Here is a 20,230-nt window from a genome sequence, read left to right on the forward strand (position 1 = left end):
TAAATGTTGGGTCTCTCTCTTGCCTATGACTCATTAAGCAATGCACAATATTTCACTAAACCTCAGGTTAAAAAATAATCAATTTGATATCACCTAAACAACTTTTAGACGGCGTGCTTTCTTTCTGACAAATCATAAGGAAGTACCTACCATTTTTGCGCACTGGCTGGTTGTTAGTCTACTTAACAAGTACAACAGACAAGGCTCCCAAGCACCCACGGAGCATACCATCTAGTGACATTAGGGTTCAGGAAGTTATTAGAATTAATGGAAGCCTCAACTACAATGGTGTTCTTTAATTTTCACGTGACTGGCAAAATAACTGTGGCTCTGATAACATCAAGTTCTACACATGTACTGACATAACCAGGATAGAAGGACCACTTGTAGCTATTTAAGTGATTGGTTCTGAATTAACTGTATTGATAGAGGGAGAGTATGGGAAACATAAACCAAACAAAATAACAAATAGATATGATATTGAGGTTTGCAACTATGTTTTATTTGGCTTCATTGTTTTGGAGATTTATCTACTGACTGAACTTTTCTTTCGATAATAGAATGAACTGATATTCTTTGAGATTATAATATAAAGACAAAGTCCCTAGAAGCCTGGATAGTAGGGAAAGCCAATCTTGGAGTCTACACTTGTTATTCATCATCTGAAAACTGGAAGCCCTTCTTGCCCTTCTTGCCCTTCAAGATCCCAAGGTCCCAAGGCATCTGTGCTCAGCCTATGTCTGGGCATCTGTCTCCTGGATCATATCAGATACTTCCTATAGACGCCTAGAGTGATTCCCATGCACCTTTCACAGTGATATTCCCGACCATTAGATTTGTACGTCTGCACAAATGATCTTCCTCCTCACATCACTTGGATCCCTTGATCCTATTCTCAACTTGATTAAGGTTACACATCTGTCCCTGGGTCACCTCAGCAAATACCCTTTTCAACACTTTTTCTCAAACAGCTTTACTATTTTCAATTTAGGAAACCTATTTTAGGTGGTTCACATTGACCCTGACCCTCTGTTCACTCGCTTCTGTTGCTGTGAAACTCCACCCTTCCCACTGCCATGAATGTACATCTCATCTCCTGAGATTGAGGCTAAACAGAAGATGGGTCTATTTTTGCATAATTTATGTCTTTCAGCAGACAAGGTACTATTGACTGTATTAATTCCATTCAGCATTTAAATCAGAAAATGAACAAATTTCATGGAAAGTGCATCTTTCAGTGACTTAAACAATAGCTCCAACTTTGTTAATTTTTATACTTAGAGTTAACCCTCTGAATTCTCAGCCACGATGCTGGCCACAGATTCTAATTTATCCATGGGCTTGACATTGTTACTAGCGTGCTCTCCTTTTTCTTTGTGCTCAAAGCAAATATTTAAGGTGGGTGGCGTCAATTCCCATTTATTTAATCAAGCCATATCCAATGTATTCATAAAAAAGTTTGAGTCATGTAATCAAAACATAATTTTTAATCCCCACTTTCTATATACGCTGCAGTAAGGCAATGTAAACAGTCTGCTCAAATTAATTAACTCTGATTCTTCCCAAAGCATTCCTCAGTTTAAATCTCAATACACCAGGGAAATCAAGAGAACAGTAAATGTTATCTCCCATCCCTGGGCATCAGGGAGCTTCTTCCACCCTTCCACCAACGATTGATCATACAAAATCTGCTATAACTTCTTTTCCAATAATGTAAGCATACAAGAGAGCTGGGGCAAAATAACAGCCTGAAAACCCAGATCTTCTCTACGGTGGGAACTTTTTTTTTTCTTTTAAGTCTTTTCAATTTTAGGTCTACAATGAGCATGTCACAACTTTTGCACTCCTCGCTTCCCCTCTACAAATCAGGGATAATAACATTAACATTTGCTTACTTACCACACAGGAGAATCAGAAACGAGAGTAATTTAATGTTAATAGGTTCTTTGAAGATGAAAAGCCCTTTGTAATTGCTAAGATATATTCTACTTTATAAACCTATCTCAAAGATACTCCTCTTTCCTGATGCTCAGAACAATTATTAATTAAAAATAATTACCCTTTCTCAACCTCATTATTTAAATGCATCCAATATTTATGATGTTCCCACGCAATGTATATTTCTCTGCTTTTCCAAATATTATTGCCTTCATTTTTGCATTTTTACGTTTTCTAACTTCTCACATGTGGGTAAATTAAGTGAAAAGCTGATGTTTCTGCCTGCGGTGATTTCATTTCTTTGTGTGAAAACTGCATGAAATTCTAGCTTTCTTATTCCCACGGCTCCGAGGGCTCTTGAAGCTGCCGGCATCTATAGCAGCGTTTCTTCAAGCGAGGTGACCATCAGACCCCCTGGGGTGCTTGTTAAAATACGGGTGCCTGGAGAGGAGACTCAGTGGATGGGTTCTGCAAATCTGCATTTAAAACAAGTTCTGCCCTTGCCAACTAAAGTGAACCATGGTCTCCAAATCCCTCATCCTTTTTTTTTTTTTTAAATGGGAAAAAAAGGTCTGAAAGTCAGAAGTGAAGTTTTGCCTTAGGCATCAGCCATTGCGCTTTCTGCACGGACGGCAGAGAAGGGATGGGGCACAAAGCCCTGACTCTTCTCAAAGCAGAGGGTACAAAGTGGCCTGGCTGGCCTCCCTCTGCTCACTTACCTGCAGCCACACACGTCTGTCTGTGCCATCTTCCACCCCAATAAATAGGGGAGGGTCTTCTTTTTGCCAAAGTTAATCTCCTTTGCAAGCCACCAGCCTCACAAGCGCATGCGCAGCCTGCACTAGTCAGTTCTTTCCCTCTGTCCAGGAAGTGGGAGCTGCCCCCGGGCTCAAAGTTTCTCTCTTCACTCGTGTGACCGGTCGTCTTTCCTCCTGCCCCTTCAGGGCTCTTCTCCCATCGACCTTCTGCTCTCTCTTCGAAGTCAAATCTTTCAATCTTTTCTTACATCTCCTTACAAGCTTCTAGCTGCTGCACACAGCGAGGCTCCCAGAAAGAGCCACTTTAAGGGCCATTGATTGCTAATATACATTTTTTTATTCAAGTATAATTGACATACAATATCCTACTAGTTTCAGGGGTATGCCATCACAAGTTTATACACTACAAAACGCCCACCACGGAAGTCTCGTTATCATCTGTCCACCAAACCGAGTTATGACAGTGTCACTGACTCTTCTCTATGCTGTACATTCCATCCCTGTAACTTATGGAAGCAGAACCCCCTTTGGAAAGTGGACACACTGTGCAAATGGCAGAAGCCAGTGCCAACAACAGTAGCATCCCTGCTACGGAGCTGTTCTGGAACAGTGTCAGGAAAGTGACGTTTGGATCCTCCACAGCTCCCAGTCTTCCCACCGGGTGACGATTCCTTGCTCCTTGCTCCGGGCCATGCTCACCATTGTTTCATTCCCTCTGTCTGATGCACATTCCTGCCCGCTGAGTGATGGGTTTGGCCCCAAGCTAGTTTCCCATCTACACAGCTATTAGTGGGTTGCACTTGGCTCTGGCATCTCCACCAGTGGTTTTGTCTGTAATTGTCCCCTCCTGGTCTAGAGGAAGACTGAGGCACGGCATCCGGCCCTCCTGTGCAGCTGCAGGCCTGCCAGGAGGGAGAGGGTGACCCCCCAGGGTAGGTGACAGCACTCAGCCTGAGAGAACCAGCCCTCCCAAGGGACTCCCCCAGGATCCTGATCCCTGAGAGGCATGGCCTCTGTCTAAGCTTTGCCCCTGGCTCCAGTTGGCATGGCTGTGGAAGCAAATGAGTACAGTAAGTGAGAGGCTTCCTTCTGGACGGACAGAAGGAAGCAGAGCATGGAGTCAGGGTCCTGGCTGCACTGAGCCTCTTGCCTGTTTCCTGCTCAGAGGCTGCGTTCTGCCGCTCAGGTAGCCAGAGATGCCTAACACGTGACTTGTTCCAATGTTGAATTTGTTTCTACGATACGAAAATAGGCCTGCAGAAATATTCTTTATCCTGCAAAAATGCTGCTGCTCTGGTTCAGCCACAAGACACTTCTCTTTTCCCAACCCCTTTCCACATGGGAACATTAAAACAGTGGTTCTCAACAGGGAGACATCTGCCTCCCAGGAGACATTTGGTGACATCTGAAGACATTTCTGGTTGTCACAACCGGGGGTGGGGTGCAACGGTACCTAGTGAGCAGAGGCGAGGGACACTATTAAACAGTCTCTAACACACGGGAGAGTCCCTACAATAAAGAATTGTCTGGCCCAAATGTCAACAGTGCTGAGGCTGAGAAACTGAGGATCAAAGGAAGCACTCTAGCTCTCTCTAGCACCTTCTGATATCCCTGTAAAATGTGAAGGAAAGGATGATAGCATCTACATTTAAATGCGTATGGGGTGCCCGTCACTTGTTCAGCACCTTTACAACCACCGTGCAGAATAGGCATTGTTATCTCAAGGATGCTGAGATTCAGATAAGGTAAGAAACCTGCCCAGGGTCACACAGCAATGAAGAGCTGAACTAGGAATTCACACCCGCGTCTGCCTGACTCTGATGACATCACCCTAGATGGATGGCACCCTGCCTCAGGGATTGGAGAGCTGCCACCATGCCGGGAACCATGCTGGGTGCAAAGGGTAAACAAAGACCACAGGGGTTTGCCTGATCCAGTTTCAAAACGATCACATATCTTCACAATGCAAGGAGCTGGGGAGAGATGGGATGAGAAGTGCAGGCAGGAGGCACGCAGAGCAGAGCAGTGAATTCAAACTGCTTTGCACAGATGCATAGAGACAGGGAAGGAGAAGAATCTGAATGTGCAGGAAAGCAGCCACCCAGCTCCGGTGGAGACTAGCTCTTTCATTGTTCTGGATACTAGGATTGAGCACGAATTCCACTGGCAAGCAAAGGTTCAGCTAAAAGTATCTGAACCCCTAACCCCTTGTTTCTAAAAGAACTCAAGAGAAGAGGAAGTTGTTTTTCAGGAGAAAGTTCAGGAAAGCAATCAGGAAGGAACCACAGAATATTTTACTTGGGCTTTAAGGGCGAGTGAAATGTGGACCCATGTGACTGAGAGATGAGGGACAGAGGACCATTAGGGAGGGGAGGGGAGTGGAGGGCAGATCCTGGGAAGACTGGGGTGGGGGAGGGGAGAGGGGGGAGACAAAGCAGGAGCTGGCCAGGGGAGGTGGATGATGCCTTAAGGCTGGGGTGTCTCAGACCTCGGGCTGTCCTGGGGATCTGAGGAAGCTGGACTTCATTCTGTAGGGAGTGGGGATTAGTAAAGATTTTTGTGCTGAGTGACGGGGCGGGGTGGCAGAATGGGGTGGAGAAAGGAGACCTGAGAGAGAAAGGTGGCACGTGTACACGTGGCACTTAGAACACGCCACGGGAGGCTCCCTGCTGGGCCGTCCCTGCCCAGCACCAAGGCCCCGGGAACAGGAGTGCGCGGAGGAACTCCTGCCTGAGATGTGCTTCCCTCCAATAATCAGCTAAGCCCTTTGTACCAAAGGGCTTTTTAGCATTTTAGCTATTAGGAATTTACTTTTAAAAAATTACACACATGTAATTTTTAGAAAAATTCACTAATATGATCACAGGTCCCCCCCCCCTTTTTTTAAATGTTGTATTTATTTCTAGGAGAGAGAGAGAGAGAGAGAGACAGCGTGAGCAGGGGAGGGTCAGAGAGAGAGGGAGTCACAGACTCTGAAATAGGCTCCAGGCTCTGAGCTGGCAGTCAGCACAGAGCCCGACGCGGGGCTCGAACCCACGAACCGCGAGATCATGACCTAAGCGAAAGTCGGACGCTTAACCGACTAAGCCACCCAGGCGCCCCACACAGGTCCCTTTTTATTCTTGTTTTTGTCTTCTCCTGGCTTGATTGGCTCCTCTCTCCTCACCTCATCTCCTGTGGCCCACACTAAGACATATCCTCCTGAATTTTTCATCTAAACCCTATAATCACATACTAATTTATTTATATTTATGTTTCTGTGTCTATGCACATATAGGTTTTGCATCATTGTTTGTCAAATTTTGGATCATATCATTCATACTTTTCTACTTCTTTCTTCTCTCTACATATCTTGAAGAAATCCCCCTCCATCATCTGGCAAAGTTCTATGTCAGTGCTTTGCTGCCTCGTGTCACTGTGCAGTGTGCATCTTCTGGAATGAAGTTAACCAGCCCCCTGAGCATGGACATTTGGGTTGCTTCTACATCTGTGTCTTCGCAGAGGATGCTGAAATAAACACCCTTGTTGGTTTTGTTAGGCAGCACAGGACAGATCTTAAAAGTCTACATTCTAGAGCTGGACTGAGTTTGATTCCTGGCTCTGACACTAGCTGTGTTACTTTAGAAAAAAGTATTAAATCTGAGTATCAGTTCCCTCATTTGTAAAACAGAAGATCATAATAAGATGTGTAACTCGGGGCGCCCGGGTGGCTCAGTCGGTTGGGTGTTCCAACTTCGACTCAGGTCATAATCTCACGGTTTGTGAGTCTGAGCCCCACGTCGGGCTCTGTGCTGACAGCTCGGAGCCTGGAGCTGCTTCAGATTCTGTGTCTCCCTCTCTCTCTGCCCCTCCCCTTCTAGCTCTCTGTCTCTCTCTCTCAAAAATAAACATTAAAAAAAAAATGTGTAACTCATGTAGTCTTTAAAAGATACCCGGCCCATAATAAGCACTCAATAAATACTAGTTATTATAAATATTTTTTAAAGTTTACTTATTTATTTTGAGAGAGAGACCCATCGAGGTGGGGGGCCAGAGAGAGAAGGGATGAGAGGATCCCAAGCAGCTTGCAACGCGGAGTCTGATGCAGGACTTGAACTCAGAGTTGGATGCTTGATCTACTGAGCCACTCAGATGTCTCAATATTAGCTATTATTATAGGAGTCGTCATCTCATAGTAGTAATTTTGTCTCTGTGAGATAGATTAATGGGCCAAAGAGTATATGAGATTTTATATTTTTAGTATATATCATTAGTTGCATTTTTTAAAATGCTGTACCAGTTCATGTTTCTACTGGTAATACGTGAGAGTACCCTTTTACCCTATCCCCTTCCAAAAGAGATAATATAACTTCTTAATTTTTGCCAATTTGATAGTTATGAAGTGATAAATCATTATTACTTTATTGTGTATTCCCCTGACCATAAAATTGACAGTAAAATTGAAATTCTTTGCATGGCTTTTTGATTATTTAGAATTTTCTCTTCTCTGAACAGCTTTTTCATGGTCTCTGCTGATTTTTGTAGAATTGTCTTCCCTCTTCTTTTCAAGTTGTAAGAGCTCTTTGAAATCCGTACCATAGATTTGCAACCTCAAAATCAAAATCTAAAGGTTGCCTTTTGACTTTATGGTATTTCTGTCATAAAAAAGTATTTTAATTTTAAATATTCAAATATATCTTTTCTATTATAGATAATAGGATTCCAATCATGATTTTAAAAGTTTCTACCACTCAAGGTTTCTGAGTATCTTTTATGTTTTTCATGTTTATGTTCTAGAGTATCTACAAGTTCCTGAGATTTGAAGAAGTTTTGTTACATTTTTCTACATATGCTTTCAAATTAGAAATTGAATCTATTTTTGTTGTTGCATAGCTAGTTGTATTGGCATCATTAACTAATGAGTCCATTCTGTTCCAAATGAACTGAAGTACATACATCAAATCCTCAGGTCTATTTTGGATAATACACGTGTTCGAAGGAAGCATTCGTTCTAATGGTTTTGAAACTTTTCCTGAAATTTCTCACGAGTTCTGAAGAAAGCTGTGTTAAGAGATGAGCAGAACGGACATAGTCACAAGAGGTCATGCACATCTGATTGGTGACTTGTAAATTGATTTCTGCCTCACAGCTTCTCTAGGGCATTGCTGGGAGGGCTACTCAGATGCAGTCAGAGAGGGGCGCCATGAAGCTCTTGGTGTGGGAAGGACCCTAGGGACTGCTGTTGGATGACTGGGGGGAACAGAGTTCATCTGACTCAAATGAAAACTATACACTGAGCTCTACTGTAAGGAGGGGCCCTGGGAAGGGGCAGGAGACATCCAGTGGAATCTTGTGACACTGTGGTTTCTAATTACTAATTCAAGACTCTAAACATGTAGCAAGGGATATTTAAAGTGTGTTATCCAGGACTTCTTAAGTTCCATAAAACTCTACAATTACACTTAATACCCACTTGGCCAACNTTGGAAAGGGAGAGAGGTTAGGGCAGAGGCAAAGGCTTTAGGAGATTTTGGCTTGAAAGGTCCTAAAATTTCTGGTTGTGACACTGATAAGGTTAGATTTGTCACCATCACTGACATGAAATGACCATATGGACTCTAGTTGTTGCATGAAAACTGATTAAACAACATCAGATTTGAAACCTGGCTTCTGAAAATTCTTCTTGTGCTGACAGTTATGTAAAGAGTGACTCACATCACAGTAACTTAAATGATGCATGATAATACTTAAACCAGAGTGTGTCTGACACTCCAGCATGTGGCCTCAAAATAGAGAAGTTTTTCACCTATTTCAATTGTTTAGACATCAGCGCATCTTAGATTTGTTCTGGGAAAAGTGATATTTAGAATCATTGAGACAGAAAAAGAATTTCCAGTGATGATTTCAGAGAGAGCAACTGGTAGAATCTTTAATGACATTCAAACATGAGCACTTGTTCTGAATCCCAAATATTCTGAACTAAAAATTGAAATGAGATTGAAACTCTTATAATCAAGGATTTTTAACTGAGGATTACTCCATCCATCCATCCATCCATCCACCCACCCATCCATCCATCCATCCATCCATCCATCCATCCATCCATCCATCTTGCCTCCCTTCCATCCTTTTTTCTTTGCTTCCTTCCACACATATTTATTGAGTGCCAGATTGTAATTAGGAAAACAGACCCTGATTTTACAAGGCTTATACTCTAGGGGGAGAGACAAAAAAATAATGAGTTATACGTATATAAGTGATATATATATAAATATACTTTATTTCATATGGCAATAAATTCTGTCACTATAAAAAGCTGTTAAGTTGGAGAGTTATAAATGGATGGGGTATTTTAAATTGAGTGATCAGGCCCTCAGAGGAGATGTTTAAGCTGAATGTGAACCTTTCCGATTCAAGCACAATAATCTGAAAATGTATGCATTTGTCACCACTCATACTTTATGTTAGATATAAAAATAAGATTGGAGCTTTGCAAATTTATAGTTTTGTTGCCTCCATTCAAAAATATATGAGAATTTTTTACTTGATATTTTCTTATACATCATTTTATAGCAAGTGGGAAACGTCATATACTTAAACCCCCATCATCTATAATCCATTACCAAGTGTTGCTCATTTGTTCACTCTCCTTCTGAAATAACTTTCCATTCCCATTGCTTCTGCCCCAGTTTATTTTCTTTTGAAGGAACATTTCAACAACCTCTTAAATGACACCCCATCGCCTACTCCAATTCAACTACTTGTAACCAGAGTTGACTCTAAAATAGATCTGATCAAGACATTCTTCTAAAAATATTACATTGCCATCTTCATGATAAAATCCAAACTCCCTGGAATACCATCAGATGCCCTTCCCTACCTGACACGAGGCTGCCTTTATATCCTATTTTTGTCTCTTTAGTCTGCAGCCATACCAAACTGACATGTGTCTGTTCACCCCTCCACCCCACTTGTGAATGTTGGGACATCTACCTGGAAGTCCCTTATTCCCACTCATTCTTAAAGCTCCATACACCTAATACTAACTACCACATAATGTGATACATGAGCAATAAGGTATATATAGCAATTATCATGTTGTATTGTAATTTGCCCTATTAAATATCTGCCTTTGCCTTGGCATGGGGTCTAGAGCCTGATGCTGGAGCCAGGTTGCCTGGGTTCTAATCCCAACTTGGATGGTGACTATCTCTGTGACTTTGGTTACGTCTGTACCTTATTTTCTTCATCTGTAAAATCAGGATACTCAGTATCTGGGTAATAATATTGTTATACAAAAGTGTCTAGAACATTGCCTGGCATGGTTAGTAAGCTTTCAATGGAAACTTTATTATTTAGTTTTATATTAACTTCTGTATCTCCAGGGACGTAAAATCAGCATACAATAGAGGTGAAAAGAATAAAAAGATGAACATATGAACACCTTATTACTATGCAAGTGGAATACTCATGATCAAAGGAGGAAGATATGGAATTTGGAGTATTACTTTGAGATTTTTGTAGTCAAAGATATACACAATAGACATATACAGGTTAGCAAATGGGAATAGTTCTAGCAGATAGATTGAAAGCCCTGAGTTGTAGAAGCTCTTCTGTTATTTTTAATCCCTGTCTTCCACCTTCATGGGTTTTCCACCATTCTTTGCCTTGCATGTTGCCCTTGGGATGGGTTGCTATGGGCTACAAAATCTGGAGATCCATTGCCTTCTGGTTTATGGTTGGTTTGGCTGATGGGACTGGAGGGTGGAAGAAAGTGTCGACATGCTCTTTCCCAGCCAATCTCTGCCTGACTCATGTCATTTGTGACCACAGGTCCTGTGGGAGGACCAATGAGGCTTTGACTCCATCTCCTCTCTCTTGTCATGAGTGTTATCACTGCTGACTGACAGGGTCCTTATCAGCTTAGAAAGTCAGTGGTACAAATAAATCAAGAAAGAGCAATTATAAGACATCCTTTTCAGGCTATGACACAAAAATTGGATTTTTTTTCAGTTTACTAATGTGTATCTATAGATCCCTCACTATATTTATTCATATTGGGATCTCTCGACACTTGACTAGAAACAAAGGGAAGTAGGTGGAATCCATACACCCCTCTGTACAGGCTTCTGATTTCACTGGCTGTTTTCCAGTGTATGTGAAGCCCACACATAGCCAACAGGAGCCAGGGAATTTCAAGTGGCTGCAGTCAGATGGGAGTTTGCAGGGAAGGTCCCTCTGCCCACCTCTTTGGGTAGTGCCTGGCCTGGAAGTGGCTGATGGAGACGCCCCGAGCAGTGTGAGAAGAGGTGGAGGCTTTCTGTCAGTAACAGGCAGAGTTTAGGCACCAAGCAGAGTGCAAAGTTCCCAGGGGACACGTGTGTTTACTGCTGACACCATAAGAGCTTTAAAGCCACAGATGATTTTTTTTAAAAAAATCTGTGACTTTTGAGCAATTAATTGCACATGGAAGGTATGAACCCTCTATTTTAATGGCCCTGGTACAAGGAAGTGTTTGGTGCGGCTTGTGGAACAAATACTCATCTATGCAGCCAGTCTTCAAAGACATGGCGTTCAAAATAACAGGTGTGTGCTAGAATAAAATAAGATGGATATGTCTTTGCTCCTATGCAGTTTACCTGCTAGAGGGGAGATCACATAAAACAGAGTATGGGAAGCAGAAGAAGGCCGGTGAAAGGTAAAGACTAGAATAACAAATGAGCAAAAAAATGACCAGTGCGAGGACGCCTCCTGCAGCCACACCTGAGCAACATTTCAATCCTGGGTGACGTTTGAATCCTGCAAAGCTGACTCATTTTCTCCCTGTTCATTTCTGGTGTATAGAATGAAAAGGAGGGCCGGGGGTGGGAGTCACTCCTCTTTCCAGGCAGAACCCTGCCCAGGCCTGTTCTGCATCAGGGACGATTTCCAGCTTTACGAAGTCAAGGCTATGACCATGATGGGTCCCCTAATCTTTATGGCCTGTTTTCTTAGGTGTGATGTATCGGTCAAGAATGATCTTCCTGACAGTGCGTGTGGATGGTGAGATAAAGTGTCCTGGGGACCGAGGAGGGAAGGAAAGCTTTGCAGCTAGGTCTAAGATCAGCCGCAGCCCTGCCCAGGGTGGGGGAGTGGCACCTGACTGGGCCATCAGATTTGAGAACTCAGGGTTCAGGTTTCCTCAGTGTCAGCCTCCTGGCTGCAAGCCTTACAGTGACAAAGCCTCGGGCAGAGGCCTCAACACTCGCTTGCTGCCCACACAGTGCGCAAGGTCTAAAGTGATGTCAAGGCGTGAGCCCTCCTGGCGCCCCTCGGTGACAAGGCCTGCCAAAGAGCTGACCAAGCCCGTGAGGGTGCTCAGTTGTCTCTGTAAAACCATTTGCTACAAGACACAAGGATGGCTTATAGGAAAATACACCAAAGCGAGAGCTGCAGAGTCACCATCTGGCTGGGACGCCCACCGCCCAGTAGGGCTTCCCGCCCAAAGCTAAAGCAAGCTGCGCCCCAGGGCCTCAGGTTTGCTCAGCCACGGCCGTGACTGCCCAAAGGAAGCCTGCTTCCTGCTCCCAGGACCCCCAAAGCACTGATGAGAGGAGTCTGACTCCACTCGAGTTTCGCCGTAGGATCTGATGCCTGGGCTGGTTCTGTATCCCTGGTCTCCACCAGCCCAGGGCTCAAGGGACTGGAGGTTCAGAGCTTCAGCCTCCCATCGGAGGAGAGGTCACTGCTCACTTTAGAACACTTTGCCGTGCCACGTGCTGCACTACAGTGAACTCATCCGCGTGAGCTCTGCGCAGACTGCTAGCTGCTCAGAAAGCTGCCACAATTTTGTTCCAGGCTAAACAGTAAATATCCTCAAGAAGAGTAGGAATGTCCTCAGATGGAAGTCCTCGCATCCTTTCCTTCAGAGAGACAGTGGTTAGCTAGCACCTCCGAGGCAGGACTTTCAGGCCTTTGAACTTTCAGAAGGATCCATCCAGAGAACTCTGCTACTGCCTGCAATATCCCCGAATAACCAGTTTCCTTCCTCACTGCAGCAAAGTAACTCACGCTTGGAAAGAGCTTCTTTAGTGCCTCCAGGCCAGAGACAAGCAGAGGGCAGCCAGCCAGACTGAGAGCAGGGGCCAGGCAGCTGGCCAAGGCCAGGTTGCTCTCACGTAGCACATGAGCAGGCCACAAGTCCAGCAAGTCTTCTGTGCTTCTCATTAGGCCTCCATCTGTGGCCTCACTCCCTGTTTGCACTAAAACATGCTTAACTGCAAGGTTTCCTTTAAAATGTTGGGTTCCAATAATGCCACCATGGCATTGACCCTGTGATCCTGTGCCACCAGCCCAATGTGGCTTCCTTGGTCATCTCAATGCTCTTATTTCCTTGATGCTCTCAGTTCTGTTCACTGAATTGTATGTTCTGGAGCCCTGGCGGCCCCCACCCCTTCTATTGCCTACACACCCCCTCTGCTTCCACCCCTCCAGGCCTCCTCTCCCTGCCCACCAGGTCTCCCCTGAGCCCCTCCTGCTCCCCCAGGCTGCTCCTTCTGTTGTTACACTGCTCCTAGGCGCTCAGCTCTCTGCCCACTCCTCCGCAGCTTTCTCAGGGACACGCGGCTCTGCCCAAGCCTTGCACATCCACGTTGTCCACTTCACTGTGGGCCTCTGCTCCGCTCGCCCTCCACACAAGCTCTCAGCTCCTCTCACAACTAAGCCACTTGGCTGTCTTCCAAATCTCGATTTCTAGCCCAGGTGCTCTCCTGCCAAACAGGGCCATAGTTCCAGTTACATAATATACCTATTTGTGTTTCTAGCAGAAATTGCAAACTACCTGTCAAAGAGTGAATTTCTTATCTTTCTTCTAACTATTGTTCACTTCACGTGACTCCTGTTACAGCTAGAAGTACTGGCCCACCAAACCAGGAACCCGGGACACATGCTATACTTCTCTCCCTCCCTCATCTCTATATTCCATCAGTTCAATCTCTTCTCGCTCCAGATGTCCCTCAAGTCAGTCCCTTCCTTTTTCAGATGCTGCCTCTGCCTGAGTTTGAACCTTATTTCTCGCCTTGACTCATCAACAGCTTTAGAGCCAGTCTTGCTCTTTCGAGCCTCACGTCCTCAAATGTGTCTGTACGCTACAGCAAGATTTATTTTTCAAAACCACAAATCCAGTGACAGCATTCTCCATACGGGGTCATCTGCCTCTCTCTTCCATCCCCAGCCTCACTTCCCACCACAATCCTGAGGTCATTCTCGGCTCTGATCTGTCTTCACTGCTTGCTGAAGGCTCCATTCCCTCTCATGCCTTTCAATTCTTACTTTCCATTTTGGTTCCTGGGAAGGTCTTCTCTCCCTTTCTCTGCCGAGTCTCCAGTTCAGTTGTTCCTTAAGACTTGGTGTAATCATCTCCTCCTTTTATAAGATCCACTGGCTTCACTCCTCACTCCCCATCCCCTAACTTGGGGGGAGAGAGACATTTCTCCCTGTGATTTAATACAATTCTCGAGCTTGCGTACGCACCCCGGACTTCACACACACAGGTGCGTGTGCACGTTAAGTACGGGTAACCTGGCATTTAGGGCACTGCAGCATGGCTGCTGGTTGCCCCTGTGCTTCTCCCACTGCCACGCCACCATTTCATCTTTACATCATCCTGGCAGTAGTATGTGGTTGGTTTATAACTGCTAAATTCATGAAGGCATTCCCCCAACACCTGAGCATAGTCATATGTGCTATAATATTTGATGAAAATATTTCCTTACTGACTGCTGAGCCTCATTCACGACTTCTAAGGCACCATCATGCGCACAGTATAATCTGTGTATGTAGGCACCCCGGTCTCACAGGCGCCACGGCACTCTCTCCTGTTGGAATGGACCCTGCCTGATACGACCTCAGTCAGAGCTGGCCTTCAACTGTCAGGGTCGTAAGTCCCCTTAAGGGCCACTTGCCTGCTCCACCGGCCCTGTCTCTGTTTCTGCCTCACTGACTTCAACACCCACCCATTGACAAACTACAGGAAAACGAGCAACAAAGGGCCACCTTTGGTTCTTCATTTGTGTCAAACGCTTGATGTAAACACAGTGCTGCCTCAGCTCAAGAGCTTCAGAGCAAAGAGTTTTTGGAGAGAGAGGACGTGTGCAATAGCTGGAAGCTTCCGCATAGGTCGACGTTCTGATGCTGTAAACCAAAATGCGGGGATCAGGGCTCTGAGCCCAGGGGCCAGGCATCACCCCAGGGGTCCCCTTTGGCAGTAGCTGCAGCAACACATGAAAAATGGGCAAGGCCAGATAAGAACCCACATCTTATCCGGAATCCCACAGTTTCCGGAACTCATTTCCCTCTTAACAGCAGGAGCGCCTACAGTGAGAGTAGGGGTAATTTCCAAACCAGGTGTGGCGATGCCACAGCAAGAAAAAGCTTGCATCCTAGATATCCTATGTGGCTTTCTGGAGACTTCTAATACCCATATCTGAGCTACTTCACTCACAGAATTGCACTGGGTTGACTGATACTTATCTTCTTACACATCTAAGTGGTAATAGATGCCTCAATAAAAAAGGAGAGATTGGATTATCAAGTCAGGAGGATGCTCAGAGAGAACCTGGCCCAAACAGCCTTATTTCGCAGTAAGATGCAGAAGCTGATGTCCACAGTGCTAAAACCTCTGGTCCAAAATAAGAAAAATTTCAAGTCCACAAATACCTCCAAGAAGGCTCCACTAAGGACTCATGATTTTAGGAGTCTTTTCAACATTTAGTAAAGATTTCAACATTCAACTGTGTCTACTTACCTTAGTGTTTCCTCAGAAGGCAGTTACTGGATCTTACATCAATTTGCAATTGACAGTAAATTTGCAGTGTCTTTAAGTAATTTATTTCATGTTCTGGGTGAAAACTAACAGAGTCTTCTCTCTAGGGCTTTGCTGTTCATTCACATCCATCCCTCATACTATCTGGCCCACTGCTCTAAACAAGAAATAGTCCCGCTCAAGAAATACAATCCTACTGACTCCTGACTAGGAAAGACCAGAACGTACAATCACAAGAAAGCAAGCCTTCTAGATCTTACCATTCGAGATGGTTTTCCACAAACGCTGACATGGGGCTGATCTGCACGGTGTAGGTATCATTTGCAGAGTACTCAAAGAGTCCGTAGTAGGGGTTGAAGAGCTCCTGAGACAAAAGGAAGAAGAACTCTCGCGAAGGACCACTGTAGTCCAGGCTGCGAAGGAAGCAGAGGCCCGGGAAGCTCGTTACATGTGGGAGGTGGGGGCCTGTTTCTATCCAGGTTCTAGTGTGTTCTTTCAGAGTGAGTGTGGGGAAAACAGACAGTAGCCTCTGTTCTTTACAGTGGATCCCTGCAGAAGCATAACTTGCTGTAGAAAATGAGGATGCAGTAATTGGTAGGGAAGTTTCTTACTAGATGTCCATGAATAAACCCTTATGGCAGTATTTCTTAGCCTTTTTTTTCAGTCATATAACACCTATTGGATAAACCACACAGCTGGCCCATTAAAAAGAAGGACTTTGTTATGAGAGCATAGAAGAATTTCCTGCTATAGTGCATGTGTGCAATGCCTGTGTGCATGTGTATGAACTATAAGAACTTTCCCGGTTTGTTCTGATACACCCTCCTAGGTAGGCTCGCCCTCCACTGTTGAGATGGTTTTCTATGAAATCACTGAAAAGCTATGAAAAATTTGGTATGTAGTTGCGTATTCACTCCCTAGGAGGAAGAGCTTCTCTGATCAGATAATCAGAAGTGTACGCCACCTGAAAAAGTAAAGATCTGCTAGCTTAAGTCTGTATTTTTGGCTCATGCACAGTATAAGTGTGTAACCTCACACTCTAGCACATGCCAATAAATCTCAGGCTTTTGAAGAATGTGAAATCTCAGACTCCGCAGTACCTGGAGAAGGACATCTTGTAAAGACATGATCAGAATCACCCTGGGGCAAAGGCTAAGAGCCACCCTGCTCTTTCCTGAGCAAAATCACCAAGATGTGGCGGCTCTGGCCTGCCCACAGTGAGTGAGGTGTCTGCATAAAACTGCTGGAGCCTCACCCCTCCTCTCCGACAAAGGTGACGTAGAGCTTGTTTCTCTGAAGCTCCTTCCGGGAATAGGCCATCACCTGATTGAAGGTTCCTTCTAACAAGTGGTCCCGACGAATGATGAGCCTGGGAAGAAGAAGCCATGTGGGCAGTGAGTGGTGGCTCCAAGCTCTGATGTTGGAGGGTGTTTTAGATGAGCTGTGGGTGCCTGGGCTTACGGTCTCACTCCCTGCCTCTCCAACGAGGTACAGATTCCGTCAGTTCAGCATTGGACTTATTTTAATGCACTTTGCAAAATACTGGGAGCACAGGGACAACATGTTCACTTTTATAATTGGATGCACTCCATCATATTGGACTACTTTTAGGATTCTTTTCGATCAATTCCAAAAAGAATCTCTAAAGTTGGATACCTCAGTTTAGATTCATATTTTAAAGATGAAAATAATAAACCCAGATGGGAAAAATACAACTATTCACTTGGACCCCAATTACAAAGTTATAGAATCCATGGATTTGACTAAAGAGTTAAATTTGTTCCAAAAATAAGTAAAAGGAAATACACATTTTAAAATTTTAGTTCAAGATTCTTTGTTTTCTGAAAAGGTTTATCATTAATTTTATATATGCCTTTGTCTCAAATCAGTTTTTTTCTCTCCCTTCTTCTTTTCTCTTTCCTTCTTTTCTGCTTCTTTTCCAATTTAACTTCCTTTCTTCTTTCTTCCACCTTCTTTTATTCTTTCCTCCCTTCCTTGAACCTAACTGTTACCACACCATGGAATCCAATCTCCAAAAAGTATCACAAAGGTTATGGGGGAGGACAGGATAGAAAAATCTAGCCTCTGAATTCAGGGATAAGCACGGGAGCACTCACTTAATTTTCCCTGGACCCTGACCAAATCCTTTGGCTTCCAGTTTCCGGTAGAAATTGCGGAGCTTGGCCTCAAAGTCTCTCCGGTAGGGTGAGGGGGCTCTTGCACTGGCTCTCTGTAAACCTGCAGAGAGAAGCACATGGTCTGAAGATAAGCACTCATATGTGGAGTGATGTTAGAAGAAGGGCCAACCAGAAGCATTTTCCTATGCCTTCCTATTTTTCTTCTCAAAGAAGTTTCCCTTGATTTCCATTACTCTTTCAGTTACTTTTATAATAAATGGAAAATATATTAATAAAGAGAAAAAGGAATTCTGATGACAATAAACATTTACATCTCCCGCTCCATTTCAAGATGTATTTCTCTTAAAAATACCTGGATTAGCATATCTACTGGCTTAATTGTACTTAAATAATCTAAAACAACATAAATCAAACTAGTCTAAATTTTTCTTGTAAGTTCCTATACTATAAGAAGTGATTGTAACTATAGTGAGGCAAGTCAGACTGTAATACATATGTATGTCATACTTCTCTAACTATATTGATCCTAAATTAAACATAGGTGTTCAGTAGGGCCCAGAGAATTTAAGAATTTGTATTAGATTACCCTGCATCATAGAAGAAACATTTATAATAATAATAATAATAATACTAACAACAACAACACCAAGAACTTGTTCACTCTATATATAGTAGAGAGTTTTTATATTGTTCAGAATTTTTGTAAATGCTTTATTATCTTTATATACTTTTTAATGAAAAAAAGGAGTGGAGAAAATAACATTCTTCTACAAGTTTTTTTTTAATGTTTATTTTTGAAAGGCAAACACAAAGCATGCTCAGAGGAGGAGCAGAGAGAAAGAGGGATACAGAGTTTGAAGCAGGCTCCAGGCTCTGAGCTGTCAGCCAGAGCCAGATTTGGGGCTCAAACTCACGAACTGTAAGATCACGACCTGAGCCAAAGTCAGACGCTTAACAACTGAGTCACCCAGGCGCCCTGTTTCTTCTCTTAGTTTTACAGATGGCCAGAAACACAGCTTATCCCTTCAATAACTAATTAAGAGTTATTATTTATTAGTTATATTATTAATATATTAATAGTTATATTAATAATAAATTATAATATATAATTATATTTAATTATAACATACGTTATAGTTATTAGTTATTGAAGCCAGTCCAGTTACTACTTACTATATTCCAGATATTGAATTTATATTCTAAAGAAGACTGATACCAACAAACTCACAGGAATGAGAATATAATTACAAGTTGAGATGACTGCTGCCCATGAAGGAATGGAATTCAGTTCTTTGAGATCATAAATACTTTGGCCAAGTTCAGGGAGGCTGTCCTAAGAAATATCTGCAGAGTAAGTAAGCATGAATTAGATTGAACTATTTAGGAAAGGCCTCCATTGAACTAAGACAAGAGATGAGCTGGGAGACGAGCAGTCTAGGTAGAGGATCAGCATGTGCAAAGGTACTGCAGCAGAATGGAAAGTGGTGCTCCAGTTTATCTGGAGCACGGGGCATAAGGATCAGAGTGATGCAAAACAAGGGTTGAGAGGTGGCCAGGAGGTGATCAAACAGGATAATGTTCACTCTGTTAAACAGTTTTGTTTAATGCTGAGCACAAAAGGAAGCCATTGCACGAGGGCTGACATGTTGAGACTTGAGTTATGAAAACATCAGTCTTTCCACAGTAGAGGGAAAAAATGAGAGGGCTCAGGTGGATTTAGAGAGCCCTAAATTGGACTAGGGTGGTGTCAGTGGAGGTGAGAAGTAGACAGACTGGAGATGTGTTTAGGAGGCAGTGAACCGAACATAGGTAGTGAGGGAGAGGTAGGCTTCAGATTTTGTATTTGAAGGGACTGCAGTGACAGTCATTGAGATGGGGAACAATGGAAGAAGAACAAATCTGTGGGGGAGATCATGAGCTTGGTCTTTGATGGCACTACCTTTGAATGGACTATTGGAAAGGGACATAGGTTGAGAAAGAAGAGAAGAAACCTGGGACTGAGCCTCGAGCATGGCAGGAAGTGAAGAATGAATCTGCAAAGGTGGCCAAAGTAGTAGATGAAATGCATACAGTAGTGTCACAGAAGCTAACTCAAGAGGTGACTTAAGAGGGAGATCAGTCAATGATATCAAATGTGGCTTCTTGTTAAATGTGCGAATTACCCAGTGGATTGCGAGCCCGGACGTCACGGTAACTTTAGTGAAGACCTCCTCTAATGCACAGGTGTGGAACAGAAGGAGAGGCAGGCTTCGTAGCCTTGTAGGATTGGTAGCAGGCATTTGAGAAAGTGTTTACCTAATGGCTTCCATTTTCTCAGTGAAGGGAGAAGGGAATGGTTTTTCTAGAAGAGACACAGAGGGTTGGAGGTTTGAGGGGAGCATAAACATTTGAAACTGCAGGAGAGAAGTTTACCAAGGAAATGTGGTAGAGTTTTCTTTTGGGTGTTCAAGGTCCATGTGAGGTGAGAGATGACTAACTTATAATTTATAATCTGCCCTGTCAGGTGAATTTGCCCAAGAATGCCTGAGCACAGATGTAGAGGATGCAGATAGTACGCTTGTCTAGGGGCACAGTTCTGTAAAAAAAAAAAAAAAAAAAAAAAAAAAGGGAAGAGG

The 20,230-nt window shown here is 43.6% G+C and overlaps 1 protein-coding gene across 1 annotated transcript in view; it reads right to left on the bottom strand.

Moving 5' to 3' along the window:
• HECW1 (HECT, C2 and WW domain containing E3 ubiquitin protein ligase 1) overlaps nucleotides 1–20,230 on the bottom strand; it is a 249,067-nt gene that overhangs the window by 33,847 nt on the left and 194,990 nt on the right. The window contains exons 19-21 of the mRNA XM_077781155.1: nucleotides 17,595–17,715; nucleotides 16,733–16,846; nucleotides 15,738–15,890 (exon numbers count right to left, since the gene is read on the bottom strand). Of these exons, the coding sequence (XP_077637281.1) occupies nucleotides 15,738–15,890; nucleotides 16,733–16,846; nucleotides 17,595–17,715 (388 nt within the window). The remainder of the gene's footprint in view (nucleotides 1–15,737; nucleotides 15,891–16,732; nucleotides 16,847–17,594; nucleotides 17,716–20,230) is intronic.

Source organism: Crocuta crocuta, unplaced genomic scaffold (genome assembly GCF_008692635.1).
Source record: "Crocuta crocuta isolate KB4526 unplaced genomic scaffold, BGI_CrCroc_1.0 scaffold108, whole genome shotgun sequence".
Taxonomy (NCBI): domain Eukaryota; kingdom Metazoa; phylum Chordata; class Mammalia; order Carnivora; family Hyaenidae; genus Crocuta; species Crocuta crocuta.